A 16,539-nucleotide genomic window follows, 5' to 3' on the forward strand; every position below is an offset into this window, starting at 1 on the left:
ATGTGTGTCACTATATTAGGGTGAGGTCGAATTTTCTGACTGCCCATGATGTAGGGCTGTTGGTCATCTACTGGTATCAACTGTTCATTTCCCCCAGTTATGCCAATCACTGCACTTTGTGTGTTTTATTTGCATAATCATTGTACACTTACTTCCTTCGGCTAATACATACTGGCACCAATCGAAGGGCACAGGTTTGCGTATGCCCTGTCTGGTCATTTCTGAGAAACCACCATATACATCTCTCTCTAATTCTGATTAGCTCTTGTACTTGTCTGACTGTCTCAATACCCAGAATTTTCAGGCCATTTGCAGACAGTGAAGGTGCTGCCTCAGGTTATGTCTACAATAGCTCTTTTGTTGGTCAGGGGTGTGGGGAGAAAAAACACCCACCGACCAACGTAAGTTTCACTGACACAAGCTCGTGTGGATAGTTCTATGTTGGCATGAGCGCTCTCTCCGCTGGCACAGAGTGGCTACATGGGAGACCTTACAGTTGCACTGCTGTAAGGTCTGTAGTGGTATACACAGCCTTAGTAGAAAGAGGAAGAAACCTCTCAAATTTACCCAAAAGAAGAAAAAAGTATACTAGTAGAAAGCAAAGAAATGGGTCTGTCAGACTACTGAGGGAAAGTGTATTTAATCGCACAAACCAGAAATCAAACATCATTAACCTCCCTCCTCCAGCTCTATTCCCTTCCCTTTCCACAGGCTAACAAAGTTCTTGTCCCCAGATTTGTGTTTTCGTTGTTTGTTTAGAATCTCCATTCACTCCCAATGAAACTTCAAAACTGTTTATATGTAATTTATTTATTTTGCAGTTATGTTGGGACTTATGCTGCAACATAATGGGAGGCTGGTGGAGGTGAAGTCAGGAAATAAAAGTGAGGCGAGTGAGCAAGGGGAGATAATTAAAGAGAATGGGTGAAAAGGAAATATGTTAGGGCTGGTTGAAAAGAAGATGATTTGCAAGAAAATATACCTTTTTCATAAATTCAAAATGAGATTTCAACTAATTTTATTACCTTGTTTGTGTTATGTTTTTAGGCATCTGATGGTTAATTTTATTGAAGTTTTCTTTTAAAATGTGAACATGTCATATGTCATTGTAATTGATGATTACTGTTAGCTCTTTTAAGAACTGTGACTTGGACTAAATAAACCCAGAAGATGAAATCTATACCCTGGCCTCCATTTTCTAAATGTAGAGTAATTAACCCAAGACGTGGTTGTCACATCAAAAACAAGAAGCACCATCAAGTTGCATCCGATGAAGTGAGCTGTAGCTCATGAAAGCTTATGCTCAAATAAATTTGTTAGTCTCTAAGGTGCCACAAATACTCCTTTTCTTTTTGTGGATACAGACTAACACAGCTGCTACTCTGAAACCTGTCATTATGCCAGGCTCTGAATTTAGCCGTATGGAGTGGAAATCTATCAACTTCATGAAAAAACTCATGCAGATACAGACAGACATCTTCCTTTCTAAATGCAAACAGATGGACATCATACCAAAACGACTGAAGGTAAAAAATCCATTACAATCTACATACCACGCAGACTATGCTGACAGCTTGTGCCACACACTCTCAAAGAAACTGCAGAACCACCTGATCAACATCCTCTACAGCAAACAGGGAAAGATTAAGAATGAGCTCTCAAAACTGAATATTCTCATAAAAAAACAACCTTCCACACAAACTTCCTCTTGGCTGGACTTTACAAAAATTAGACAAGCCATTTACAACACACATTTTGCTTCTCTACAAAAGAAAAAGGACACTAAACTATCTAAACTACCACATGCCACAAGGGGCAACAACAGTGGTTCCCTTAACCCACCCAGCAATATTGTTGATCTATCCAACTAGACTCTAAGGACAGATTCTTCTGCTGGGCTATCTCGGGGCCTCTTCTTCTGCCCCTCCACCCTCACGAACATGATACAGTTCTGTGGTGACCTAGAATCCTATTTTCGACGTCTCCGACTCAAGGAATATTTCCAACACACCTCTGAACAACATACTAACCCACAGAAACCTTCCTACCAAGACTACAAAAAGAAGGATTCTGGGTGGACTCCTCCTGAAGGTCGAAACAACAGACTGGACTTCTACATAGAGTGCTTCTGTCGACATGCACGGGCTGAAATTGTGGAAAAGCAGCATCACTTGCCCCATAACCTCAGCCGTGCAGAACACAATGCCATCCACAGCCTCAGAAACAACTCTGACATCATAATCAAAAAGGCTGACAAAGGAGGTGCTGTCGTCATCATGAATAGTCGGACTATGAACCAGAGGCTGCTCGGCAGCTCTCCAACACCACTTTCTACAAGCCATTACCCTCTGATCCCACTGAGAGTTACCAAAAGAAACTACACCGTCTGCTCAAGAAACTCCCTGAAAAAGCACAAGAACAAATCTGCACAGACACACCCCTAGAACCCTGACCTGGGGTATTCTATCTGCTACCCAAGATCCATAAACCTGGAAATCCTGGACGCCACATCATCTCAGGCATTGGCACCCTGACAGCAGGATTGTCTGGCTATGTAGACTCCCTCCTCAGGCCCTACGCTACCAGCATTCCCAGCTACCTTCGAGACACCACTGACTTCCTGAGGAAACTACAATCCATCTGTGATCTTCCTGAAAACACCATCCTGGCCACTATGGATGTAGAAGCCCTCTACACCAACATTCCACACAAAGATGGACGACAAGCCATCAGGAACAGTATCCCCGGTAATGTCACGGCAAACCTGGTGGCTGAACTTTGTGACTTTGTCCATAACTATTTCACATTTGGGGACAATGTATACCTTCAAATCAACGGCACTGCTATGGGTACCCGCATGTCCCCACAGTATGCCAACATTTTTATGGCTGACTTAGAAAAATGCTTCCTCAGCTCTCGTCCCCTAATGCCCCTACTCTACTTGCGCTATATTGATGACATCTTCATCATCTGGACACATGGAAAAGAAGCCCTTGACGAATTCCACCATGATTTCAACAATTTCCATCCCACTATCAACCTCATCCTGGACCAGTCCACACAAGAGATCCACTTCCTGGACACTACAGTGCTAATAAGCAATGGTCACATAAACACCACCCTATACCGGAAATCTACTGACCGCTATGCCTACCTAAATGCCTCCAGCTTCCATCCAGACCACACCACACAATCCATTGTCTACAGCCAAGCTCTACGATACAACCACATTTGCTCCAACCCGTCAGACAGAGACAAACACCTACAAGATCTCTATCAAGCGTTCTTACAACTACAATACCCACCTGCTGAAGTGAAGAAACAGATTGACAGAGCCAGAAGAGTACCCAGAAGTTACCAACTACAGGACAGGCCCAACAAAGAAAATAACAGAACACCACTAGCCATCACCTTCAGCCCCCGACTAAAACCTCTCCAATGCATCATCAAGGATCTACAACCTGTCCTGAAGGACGACCCATCACTCTCACAGATCTTGGGAGACAGGCCAGTCCTTGCTTACAGACAGCCCCCCAGCCTGAAGCAAATACTCACCAGCAACCACATGCCACACAACAGGACCACTAACCCAGGAACCTATCCTTGCAACAAAGCCCGTTGCCAACTGTGTCCACATATCGATTCAGGGGACACCATCATAGGGCCTAATCACATCAGCCACACTATCAGAGGCTCGTTCACCTGCACATTTACCAATATGCTATATGCCATCATGTGCCAGCAATGCCCCTCTGCCATGTACATTGGCCAAACTGGACAGTCTCTACATAAAAGAATAAATGGACACAAATCAGACGTCAAGAATTATAACATTCAAAAACCAGTTGGAGAACACTTCAATCTCTTTGATCACTCGATTACAGACTTAAAAGTGGCAATTCTTCAACAAAAAAACTTGAAAAACAGACTCCAGCGAGAGACTGCTGAATTGGAATGAATTTGCAAACTGAATACAATTAACTTAGGCATGAATAAAGACTGGGAGTGGATGGGTCATTACACAAAGTAAAACTATTTCCGCATGTATATTTCCCCTCTACTGTTTCTCACACGTTTTTGTCAACTGATGGAAATGGCCCACCTTGATTATCACTACAAAAGGTCCCCGTCCCGTCCCCCCCGTCCCCCCCCCCCCGCTGATAATAGCTCACCTTACCTGATCACTCTTGTTACAGTGTGTATGGTAACACCCATTGTTTCATGTTCTCTATGTATATAAATCTCCCCACTGTTTTTTCCACTGCATGCATCTGATGAAGTGAGCTGTAGCTCACAAAAGCTTATGCTCAAATAAATTTGTTAGTCTCTAAGGAGTAGTCACAATTACTCCTTTTCTTTTTGCGGATACAGACTAACACGGCTGCTACTCTGAAACCATCAAGGTACCATTTCTGTTAATAAACTTAGCCTCTTGCGTGCTGTTGGATAGATTTGTACTTGCTTGTCTCCATGAAGGACACCCCCATGGCTCAGTTGGATTTGATAGTTTGTTTCAAGGAGACTGTGTGCTGAGGCTGTTCCTTCAGCACATACTGTGAGTTTTGGAAGAACTGTGGCATATGGTACAGTAGAACCTCAAAGATACGAACACCAGAATTACTGACTGACTGGTCAACCTAACACCATGTGAAACCGGAAGTAACCAATCAGGCAGCCATGGAGGACCGTCGTCCCCCCCCCCCCCCCCCCAAAAAAAAAAAAAAAAAAAAGAAAGGGCAAATACTGTACTGTGCCTGCATTGCAGCTTAAAGGTAGACACATTTGGGCTGCCTGTCCCCACCCTTACTCCCACCCCCATGCGTGGGACACCCATTTACAGCTAGGAGTTGAAGATGCTGAGATTTGCAGGCAAAGCTGTGCGCTCCCAAGGCAGGTGGAGCAGGACCAGGACTGGGGTCTGCACTGCTTTCCTGTAAGAAGTGGGTGCTGTTTTAGCCACCTTCCCCCCCACCCTGGTCCCCTGAACGGGGGTGTGTGCTGTTTTTCTCTCTCTCTCTCTCTCACCCCTGCCAGGAGGGGAACACGCTGTTTTCTTCACACACATTTCTCTCCCCCGCCCCCCCCCCCATACCCCCAACACTCCTGGGTTGGGAGAGGGACAAGCTTGCCCCGGCTTGGAAGCAAGCTGCCTAGCTGCCTCTGGAACCTCTAGAACTTTGAAAAGGGTGGGTGGTTGAGAACCCTTTGCTGTGCTGTCTTTTGAGAACCCTTTGTTCAAATGGCCTAAAATTTTCCTTATAAAGTCTGCCCCACCAGATTTCAAGCCTATTTATCTATGTATGCAGAGGTTAGATGCAGTACAAAACTAGGTTTTTAAGAAAAATGTAACTGCAACATTAATTATGGAGAGGCTATCTTTGCTCCAGAATGTACAATGTAAGCAAATCAGTGCTGCGCTGAGAACTGTAAGATGATGTCATTTCTTGCCTTCTGTGTGTTAGATTTCTAACTTTTAACATTGTAGTAACTTAGCCTCTTGCTTCTAATTTATAATTTGAATGTCGCTGTCACAGTGACTATACACAGCATTATAGGCAAGGAGGTGGTAATGCTGCCCATTAATTAAGGTTGTTCAACACTTCCTGTTATACAACACTGTTTTCAGTTGCTTATAGTTTTACCAAGCTTTATCTGTTAGGGCCAAAATTTTTCATGTTGGGGTCTGCATCAGGCTGAATATTTCTGGAAAATTTCAGCTAAAACAGTTCAACCTTTCCTAAGAAATCCATTGTTTTGTCCTCGTTTAAAAAAAAAAAAAGTTTTGGTGACCTTTTCTTTAAGGAGCTCTGGTGTCACCAAGCTTTGGAACAAGGACTTGAAATTTGGCAGGAGGCTTGCCTTTGTTAGGGTTGTGTGTTTTCCATCCTCATGAAAGTTCACTTGATTTTCATTGCTCAAACCAAGAGAAATTAAATATTTAAATGACAAATGGATTTTTTTTAAAACATTGTTTTAATAATCTGTTAATAACAAGAAGTTTTGATCCTTAACCTGATATTCTTTTGAGTGTACACCCTGAGGCCTGAATCCTACATTCCTTGTGATTGAGCCCTGCCAATCCCATTGTGTAAAGGCCTGGATTGTAGCCTGATTGCCTTCTATGATAAGATAACTGGCTCTGTGGATATGCGGAAAGTGGTGGACATGATATATATTGACTTGAGTAAAGCTTGTCTCCCACAGTGTTCTTGCCAGCAAGTTAAAGTAGTATGGATTGGATGGACTATAAGGTGGAAAGAAAGCTGGCTAGATTGTCGGGCTCAACGGGTAGCGATCAACGACTCAATGTCTAGTTGGCAGATGGTATCAAGCAGAGTGCCCCAGGGGTCGGTCCTATGGCCGGTTTTGTTCAACATCTTCATTAATGATCTGGATGATGGGATTAATTGCACCCTCAGCAAGTCTGCAGATGACACTAAGCTGTGGGGAGAGGTAGATACACTGGAGGGTAGGGATAGGGTCCAGAGTGACCTAGACAAATTGGAGGATTGGGCCAAAAGAAATCTGATGAGGTTCAACAAGGACAAGTGCAGAGTCCTGCACTTAGGATGGAAGAATTCCATGCACAGCTACAGGCTGGGGACTGCAGAAAAGGACCTGGGGATTACAGTGGATGAGAAGCTGGATATGAGTCAGCAGTGTGCCCTTGTTGCCAAGAAGGCCAGTGGCATATTGGGCTGTATTAGTAGGAGCATTGACAGCAGATTGAAGGAAGTGATTGTTTCCCTCTATTCAGCACTGGTGAGGCCACACCTGGAGTATTGTGTCCAGTTTTGGTCCCCCCACTACAGAAGGGATGTGGACAAATTGGAGAGAGTCCAGCGGAGGGCAACAAAAATGATTAGGGGGCTGGGGCACATGACTTACAAGGAGAAGCTGAGGGGACTGGGGTTATTTAGTCTTCAGAAGAGTAAGGGGGGGGATTTGATAGCAGCCTTCAACTACCTGAAAGGGGGTTCCAAAGAGGATGGAGCTAGACTGTTCTCAGTGGTGGCAGATGACAGAACAAGGAGGAATGGTCTCAAGTTTCAGTGGGGGAGGTCTAGCTTGGATATTGGAAAACACTATTTCACTAGGAGGGTGGTGAAGCACTGGAATGGGTTACGTAGGGAGGTGGTGGACCCTCCATTCTTAGTGGTTTTTAAGGCCCGGCGTGACAGAGCCTGCGCTGGGATGATTTAGTTGGGGATTGGTCCTGCTTTGAGCAGGGGTTTGGACTAGATGACCTTCTGAGGTCCCTTCCAACCCTAATATTCTATGATTCTGTGATTACCTATGCCAACGGAGGTATTTCTCCCTTTGGAGTAGGTGGTCTCTACACTGAGGAGGTACAGCATTTTAAGTGTAGACAAGCTCTTAATTTGAAACCCTACAGGTTGGGAGCTGTGAAATGTAAAGTGGTGTAGAGCTGACTGCAGTATCCATGCACTTGGCGGTGCATGACTTCTTTGTGTTGACAAAAGGGAGACAGCTTGATGAAAGATGCATGAGAGGAAGTGAATATTTTTCTGATTTTCCAACTTTCCTTAATACTGATGATTTGTACAAGTTAATGGAAGCAGTTGGGAGAGAAATGCTCAGTAGTTTGGCCCTAAAAGATGCAAGAAAAGCCAGATCTTGATGTTAAAATCTTTATTTATTCTTAAAAAGGACACACACTCACTCACTCACTCTTCATGAAGTGCTAGGGTTGCCCAACAAATTCAAGTGGAGAGAATATTGGATTTCCCTTCTCCCTCCCCAGTCTGATGACTGTAGATCAGTGGTCCCCAACCTTTCTGTGGGAACAGCACATTCCTATTCCCACAAGACTGTGGCGGGCGCCAGACACCTCACCGCCGAAATGCCGCCGAGAAGCAGCAGCGGAAAGAAGCGCCGACGCTGAAATGCTGCCGAGTAACGGCAATGCTTCTCGGTGGTATTTTGTGACATTTCGGCGGCGCGGTGTCCTGTGGGTGCACACAACTGCCCCGGTGGGCGCCACTTTGGGGACCCCTGCTGTAGATGTTTTGCTAGGTGACTGTAGATGTTACGTCATCACCATGAGAGTCACAGTATCTGAGACGCTGTTAGGGAGGGAGCCAGAGGAAAGGTACAGATATTCAATTACACTTCTACCACACGTGCCAGTGCTAGAAAGTATAAATACTTTCAGGACCAGTAAACTTTTCTAGGCACTGGTGTTTGACCAGTGATGAGAGAAAATACTTTGAAACCAAAGATATGATCTCTAGCTGGAGTACATGGTGTAGCCTTTTATTATAGATGGTGCACGTAGTGATACTTATAGTTAAGGATACCCGACATTTTCCAATGTGAGACCCTGTTTTCTGTGGCTTATATATGTAAACGTTTTGTAGTTAAATTTTTCATGCTGGTGTCTGCCTACGGCTGAATTTTTGGAAAGGTTCAGCTAAAACAGTTGAGCCATTTTGGAGAATGAGGTTAGGGAAAAAAGCTTTTTTCCCCTAATCTTTAAAAAGTAATTAAATAAAAAAACCCGCCATCAACAACAAAACCCCAAATTCTTACAACTGTTTCACTGAGCCATTGTAGCACCTCTATACTTTGGAGCAGAGACTTGAAATTTAGCAGCAGGGTGACTGTACTGTGTGGGATTTCTATGCTCCTAAAAAAAATTTCCAAAATTTTGGCCTCCCATGACTTTTCAGATGCTCACAGATCTTACATGCTGAGTAGAGACTTGGAGTTTGACAGCTAAATTCTCAGTCTGTACTGATCATGCTCCAGCCCCTCACAGCTGCTATGTACGACCAGACTGCGCATGTATCATCCCTACAAAGCAGCTGAGCAAGCTGTATGCCCAGGGCTGCAGAGGCTGAGCAGGACTTATCCTGGAATTGCTCTTCTGGGCTACTGAGGCTCCAGGCACTGGAACTGAAAAGGGGGACACACTCTGGTGCTGTCAGTGTCCTCCCAGCTGGTGCCAAGGAATAAGCTACCTGACTCAATGAAATGCCGAGGGTTGAGGAATGGGGGAGGGGGCAGAAGGTTGGGGTGCAGGGGCTGAGGACTCCAGCTGAGGGTGTAGGCTCTGGGGTGGGGCTGGGAATGAGGGTTTTGGAGTGTGGGACGGGACTCTGGGATGGGGTTGGGATGTGTGTGTGGGGGTGAGGGCCCCAGCTGGTGGTGGGGCCGGGGATGAGGAGTTTTGGAGTGCAGAAGGGGGCTCCGGGATGGGCCAGGGGGTTGGGGAGCAGTGGGGTGGTGGTGGTGAGGGCTGGGGTTGAGGAGTGGTGGGGGGTGGTTGAGAGGTTTGGGGAACAAGAGGGGGGCTCCAGGCTGGGCCAGGGGTTCAGGGAGCAGGTTCTCGGCAGTGGTTAGTGCAGCTCCGAGGAAGCAGTCGCCAGATCCCTGCAGCCTCTAGGCGCATGGGCGGCCAGGTGGCTGTGTGCGCTGCCTTTGCGCCCACAGGTGCTGCCCCCTGCAGCTCCCATTGGTCACGGTTCCCAGCCAATAGGAGCTGCGGAGCTAGCTCTGCAGGTGGGGGCAGCGCACGAAGCCTCTCTGGCTGACCCAGGATCCTCATGGAGCCAGGGCAGGTAGGGAGCCTGCCTTAGCCCGGGTCCCTGCTATGCTGCTGACTGGACTTTTAACAGCCCAGTCGGCAGTGCTGACCAGAGCTGCCAGGGTCCCTTTTCGATCGGGCACTAAATGAAGCAGAAGTCCTTTGGGATCAAATAATGTGTGGCTGTGTAATTAAAAACTGCATCACAATGCATACCTACAAGGGGACTGAATGAAGGTCGTGGAGGCAATCTGAGTTCTGGTGTTTCTTAACTTTTGAGTGCTTGAACTTGCAACCTTAATGTTCTTTTAACTTGTGTGTGTGTGTGTGTCTGTGTGTAATTCTGCTGCACATAGATTTTATAGATAGACTTTCCTGCTAGAGAAGTAACCATTGTTGTTAAGCAAAATGTTCTTGAGTAATCACTTGCTGTATCCCCTTTGCAGTTATTTCAGGTATTTATTATTTCTGCCTTGCAGTTCAACTGTTTCTTCTTCTTGATTCTCTAATGAAGTCAGAATTTTTTATATAACATTAGGCATGGGTTTGTAGCCATGGAAGAGATGATACAAAGTCAGCCTTTTTACTTAACTGTGGAATCAAATGGGGAAAAAACTATGGGGAATCGGGGGAGTGAGTCATTTCAAAAGCAAAACTATTAATTTTCATAAGTAGCAAACAAGAAATTATATGAAAAACCTATGCAAGGCTTTGTATGCTTGTCTGTGGTTTTGAAAATCCCCTTTTAAAAACATGGTATTCATGCAGTTCAAACAATTGCTATCATAAGTGTTATTCATGTCTCTGTTGTTGATGTTTCAATGACACCCTTTGCAGCATATTAAAAACAGTTCTGTTGTCTGCCAGTATGATCTGTTAAGACCCGGATCATAGTACAGGCCCCTGCTGTCAACTGAAGACAAGGCAAAGGGAATACTGTTGAATTTAAATCTGTTATCTGTTAGGAAGAGCCTGGCAGGGGGTGCAACTAACAGCTCTGTTTCACGATTTCAAGGATCAGAATTGTTTACAGTACAAGCAGAGAGTTTCTCTCTGAAGCCATTGCTTTCCAAATTCTGATTTGAGTTATTCTTCACTGCCAAGTTCATTCAGCATCTGGTTCAGGAGCACTGTAAATTCAGAAAACAGTGTGTGGTTTTTTGTTTTTAAATCCTTACCATGCTATTATGAAAAAACTGTTAGCAACCACCACTTTTAGACCAGTTGTTGCTAGGCAGGTTCTGATACTGTCTTCCTGACTGGCATGAACAGACTATTTCATAAGAAGCATGCTAGCTAAATTGTGTTGTAAACTACTCCACCTCCTCACCAGGTTGTCCAAGGAATGGATTTATAAACTCTTTGCCAGACGCTGTTGACTCTCATGTAATGGCAATTGTTCTAAATATGGTGTTAGCACAGTTTAGTGCAGTGGTTCTCAACCTATTTACCATTGTGGTCCGCATATGCATGGGGTTGCCAGGCGTCCGGTTTTTGATTGGAATGCCCAGTCGAAAGGGGCCCCTGGTGGTGCCGATTAGCACTGCAGATCGAGCCACTAAAAGTCTGGTCGGTTGTTCAGTGGGGCTAAGGCAGGTTCCCTACCTGCCCTGGCTCTGCCCAGCTCCTGGAAGCAGCCATCACATGCAGCTCCTAGGCACAGGGGTGACCACAGGGACTCTGTGCGCTGCCACCACCTTGAGCGCCGGCTCCACAGCTCCCGATGGCCAGGAACGGCGGCCAATGGGAGCTGCGGGAGCAGTGTCTGTGGGTGCGGTCAGCACACAGAGCCCCCTGGCCCCTTTGCCTAGGAGCCAGATATGCCGGTCGCTTCCAGGAGCCACCTGAGGTAAGCACCACTGGCCGGAGCCCGATCCCCCTCCTGCACCCCAACCCCCTGCCTCAGAACGGAACCCCATCCTTCACCCTTATTCCCTCCCAGAGCCCGCATCCCCTCCCACACCCTAACCCCCTCTTCAGCCCTGAGCCTCCTTCTCCACCCCAAACCCTTCATCCCCAGCCTGCACTCTGAACCCCTCATTTCTGGCCTCACCCCAGAGCCCTTGCCCCCTCTTGCACCCCATGCCACTGCCCCAGTCCAGTGAAAGTGAGTGGGGGGGGGGATGGAGTGAGCGGGGGGCAGGGCCTTGGAGAAGGGGCAGGGCGGGGCCTCAGAAGGGGCGGGGCAGGGGTGTTCGGTTTTGTGCGATTAGAAAGTTGGCAGCACTACATATAGGGCCCACAATGTGTTACATAGGCTGCATCCAATGCTACCTGTATGGGCCGCAGCTCTGTGCTGATTGGGCCACGGGTTGAGAACCACTGGTTTAGTGTGTAGTGTAGGCAAGGCTATCTTTGCAGCTGTAATACTTTCTTTAATGGAATACTGAATCAAAAAGAGGACAAAATTAGTGTAGACACAATAACTTTTAAGTGCATGTTAAACACATGCCTCTTACCTTTATAGTTATGCTCATCTTTATAAAACTGAATTTAATTGCTTGGTTCTTTCCCCCCTAATTCAAATGTATATTTGGTGGCTGTGACAGTTCAAGACATCAGTTGTCTTTAAAACCCATAAATATTTTACCCGAAGTTCTAGGCATCCTGTTTGGGAATACTCAGACTTCCTGGAATCACAAGTTAAATCCCAATGGGATCAAGTCACTCCTTCATTTTTTGGAGGCAGATAAATGGAGTATAGCACTATGTACTTTATTATGTCTCTTACAGGTGACACCTTTTTAAAAACCCTACTTCCGTCTCCTGTTCGCTTACAGTAAAGATCCCATGACTCTTTTGTGAGAGTGGGAGTAACTTTGGTTCCTCCTCCCCCCAAATTTCCCTTTTCCCCAACTGTGGTGTAGTGTGCTATGCGATAGTTAATTGCTCCCTTTCTATTCCAGACCTGGTTGCATTTTGTTAGGTTTTGTATGTGTGTAGACTGTGAAAACCTTTGTGATCCTTTGGAATGAAAAAAGCTATATACATATAAAATATCAAATCATAATACTGAATAACTGCCCCAATAGCTCGCATATATATCTCAGACTACATTGTTTTGCAGTCTTGTTTTTTCAATGTATTTTTTGTGTGTGCTTTGTTTTACAGAATGGGAAGAATCCAGGATGTCAAGGCTTTGAAGAATAGACATCTTATTAGACTACCATACTGAAGCTGAAAAGGCAGATGCAGTTCCAAATACAAGGTTGAGTGACCTTGTGTACACCGCGTGTATGTATATACCCACATATTTCCACAGCCAAGCAGACTTGTTCTTGCATACTCCTGGGAATTCCTCAATTGATGAAAATTAACTTAGGAACCAGATGGAGCAACTTAACAGCACAGGGATCAAGAGCCCATGGAAAGACACCTGCCACTAATGGTCCGCTTTCCACATGGTCTTCACGGGTGAAAAAAGTTTGCAAGAAGAGGAAGAAAACACCCTCTGCCACAGAACAAGCCTCACAAATACCTCTACAATCTAAAGGAATAATTGAGAGAGAGGCAGTGTGGGGAAGAAACTGACTTAGATATTGCAAAAGGAACAATGAACTGTCTTTGGCACATTTTTTGCATTGAGCTCAGTAAACTGTAATTGAGTTTAATGTACTGGACTAATACATGGTGACCATTTATTGTGTGGTAATGACTGGAAGAAAGTAAGTTTAGGAACAATGGGACAAGTTTGGGCATTGAACTGACAAACCTCATCCTCTGTATTGAGTTAACCGGGTCATTGAACGTACTTTGTCCCTTCCTTTTCTTTTCTCTTTCTGCTTAGTATGGTATAAACTAATAAATGTTGTTCGTCTAAAACCATCAGAAGACTACATATGTTTCCTTCATGTACAGCTGCAAATGTGGTCTTTTGGAACTATGAATCTGAGCTCTAGACAAGCCTCAAGAAGGAAGGAGCCCATCAAACAAGAAAGGAAAATATCTAGGGAAATAGTGAAACTGGGAAGTCAGATTTCTAGTACTGCTCCTCTTTTTGTTGATTATTTTTCTTCCTTCCTTGAATCCTAGAAGGTTTGCAAATGAGTGCTTTCTTGACGTGCTTTAATTTTGGCACTTGTTTTTGCAGCAGGGTGAAAAGTCTGTGATTCATTTGTAGTAGGAAAAAGGGAAAAGTAAAAGAAAAACAGCCTGACGTGCAGCCCTATTCTGTAGGAGAGAGAATTTCATGGCTCACCTGAGGCAAACTTATCTGCTCTAAAAGCTTTACAGCATTTTGGTTCTGCTAAATGAAAAGGGGTTTTCTTTTTCATGCCCGTGTGGCAGCGAGAAGTGGGAAAGCAGGCGAGCTCGCATGATAAACAGTTCAGGTTGTGTTGGGTCTCTGGTGGAAGAAAGAGCTGCAATGAAAATAAGACTGTCTCTGGATTGCAAAAACCATTGAATCCATTGAGTAGGTTAGTACCGAGAGGGATTTCCCATCTGGCCTGGCACGGTGGTGCCTGCCCAAGCTTGGATCTGTTGTTTCGCACGGTTTGTGTGCCTTTTTTTCCCTTTATGCAATCTCTCTCAACTTTAGCAGCAGAAATCTGCTTGGTGGAGAAGTTATGCCAGAGGGCAGCTTGGGAAAGATGAATGTCATATATATATATTTCTCTCTCTCTATATATATATATCTCTACACGTATATATGTGTGCGTGTTTAAATTTCTGTGACTGAACTTTTGAAGAAAATCTGACTGGAGGAAATCTTAAAGCCTTAAGTTACTTGAAATCTACACATTTGCAACTCTTTGTCTCTGGAATTGCATTACGCTAAACTGGAATCTCAGGCTGTATAAAGATTATATCAAATTGAGCAAAAAGACGAATTACCACTTCTTGAGCGCCTCTTATGAAGGAGCTGTTTCTCCAAAGGATCAGTGCACCCTCACTCTAATGACTCAAAGACAAAAGGAACCTGATTTTTTTTTTTTTAAGTGTTACTTTTTCTTAGCCAACTGCCATTGTCTTTTATAGAAGAATTTTTCACTATGCATTTGGTGGATATTTATAAACACTGACCCATGTTCTCCCCTCCAATGATCTATCCCAGGTCAGTCTTATCAATAAAAAAATAGATTTAAATTTTGTGCACTAGACATATTACTTTCTTATGTCAAAAATTAAAGATAAAGAAAAGCATGTATGCAGCGGTGGAACATGGGCCTGTTCTTTGCAGCGATTCCAACATCCTCTGCCTCTCCTGGAAAGGTAGAGTTCCCAAAAGCGAGAAGGAGAAACCAGTGTGCAGGAGGCGGTACTATGAAGAGGGCTGGCTGGCAACAGGCAATGGCAGAGGAGTTGTCGGAGTGACTTTCACCTCCAGTCATTGTCGGAGAGACCGGAACACCCCTCAGAGAATCAACTTCAATCTGAGGGGCCACAATAGCGAGGTAAGGGAACTACATGTCACGTGTTAAGCTTGAATTTAAAGCTAGCCTCGGCAGCAGTTAAATGGAAGATGCGGCATTTCTGTTTAAAATTTGGCATGACAGTGAAAAGTGAGTGTGCATGTGACAGGAAGAGATTGACGTCAAGTTTAAGCCTCTAATACACAGGCATAGTTATTTGATGACTGGGAATTCCCCAGTCCAGCCCTTTGGGTGTCATCTTGTCCCTTGCTTGTGGTGATAGATGTTTTTCTAGATCAGAGGTGGTCAAACTATGGCCCACGGGCCACATCTGGCCCGTGGGACCCTCCTACCTGGCCCCTGAGCTCCTGGCCTGAGAGGGTAGCCCCCAGCTCCTCCCCCACTGTTCTCCCTCCCCCGCAGCCTCAGCGTGCCCTGCTGCTGGTGTAGTGTATTAAACTGCTCTGCGTAGGAACGTGCTACTGGTAGCAGTTACGGAGAGCAGTTTACTACACCACACCGGCACAACGCTCTGGGCAGCACGGCTGTAGCGCCTCCAGCCACCAGTGCTCCGTGCTACGTGGTAAGGGAGCAGGGGGTTTGGATAGAGGGGCGGGGTGTGGATGGGGTGAGGGCGGGGAATGGGAGGGGTTGAATGGCGGCAGGCAGGGGTATCGGGGGGAGCAGTCCGGGAGTGGGGGGGTTTGGATGGGGCAGGAGTCCTGGGGGGGCGCCAGGGGGCAAGAAGCAAGGGGGGGGACGGATAGGGGACGGGGGCACAGCCTGGCACAGCCTCCCCTAACCACCCCTCCATACAATTTCCGAAACCCGATGTAGCCCTCAGGCCAAAAAGTTTGCCTGCCCCTAGTTCTAGATACTCCCATTGAGATAAAGCTACTGCTGTATGTCAAGTTTATTGTCTTCCTGACATGCACCGCTGCTTTATTATTATTATCATGCACTGAATTATAAATGTATGGATTCCTGTAATGAATAGAGTGTAGGAGGTGAAAACTTACATAGACAAATGCTATTGATTTGGGTATAATTAATTTCAACAATATATTATTAGCACAGCAAATGACCCTAAAGTTTCAATTCTGCTGCTTTTTATTTAGGGAGGGGATTGTAGAGAAGGTAAATATAACAATGTGTTTTGGGGCAGCACATGAGACTGTTGTTAAATGAATAGAGGAACTGGGATGCCATTGCTATGTTTTTTGAGATATTTTTGATGATCGTTGAAAATGTTCATTTGAAAACCTGCTTTTTTGGTATTCAGTGTTCTCTCTGATTGTCCTAGCATTCCTGTTAGTGGCGAGAGTGACTACCAGGGGAGAGTCTCCAGTAACAGGATACTGACGTGCATAGGTGGTGGCTGATTTACTCACTACTTAAATGACTCATTGAATCATACAACAACTGGGTATGGAAAGGCTCTTTGGTGTGAGCCATGGCTGTGTTTTATACATTTTCTGCAGCAAGGTAACTGGAGATTTAAAGGATAATTGTTAGAATTTGAAACTGCAGAGTGGCTGCCATCTTACTCTGACTAGCAAATTAATGTTTTTGTGGTTGCGTAAGAAAAAACTGTGTAATGAAATAGCCTGGTCCCATTTATTTTGTTGCAGATGT

At 45.2% G+C, this 16,539-nt stretch overlaps 1 protein-coding gene across 1 annotated transcript in view; it reads left to right on the plus strand.

The window, feature by feature from the left end:
- TULP4 (TUB like protein 4) overlaps positions 1 to 16,539 on the plus strand; it is a 274,900-nt gene that overhangs the window by 36,197 nt on the left and 222,164 nt on the right. The window contains exon 2 of the mRNA XM_077813272.1: positions 12,662 to 14,946. Coding sequence (XP_077669398.1) covers positions 14,695 to 14,946 — 252 coding nt within the window. The 5' untranslated portion in view covers positions 12,662 to 14,694. The remainder of the gene's footprint in view (positions 1 to 12,661; positions 14,947 to 16,539) is intronic.

The sequence above is a fragment of the Eretmochelys imbricata genome, chromosome 3 (assembly GCF_965152235.1).
Source record: "Eretmochelys imbricata isolate rEreImb1 chromosome 3, rEreImb1.hap1, whole genome shotgun sequence".
Taxonomy (NCBI): domain Eukaryota; kingdom Metazoa; phylum Chordata; order Testudines; family Cheloniidae; genus Eretmochelys; species Eretmochelys imbricata.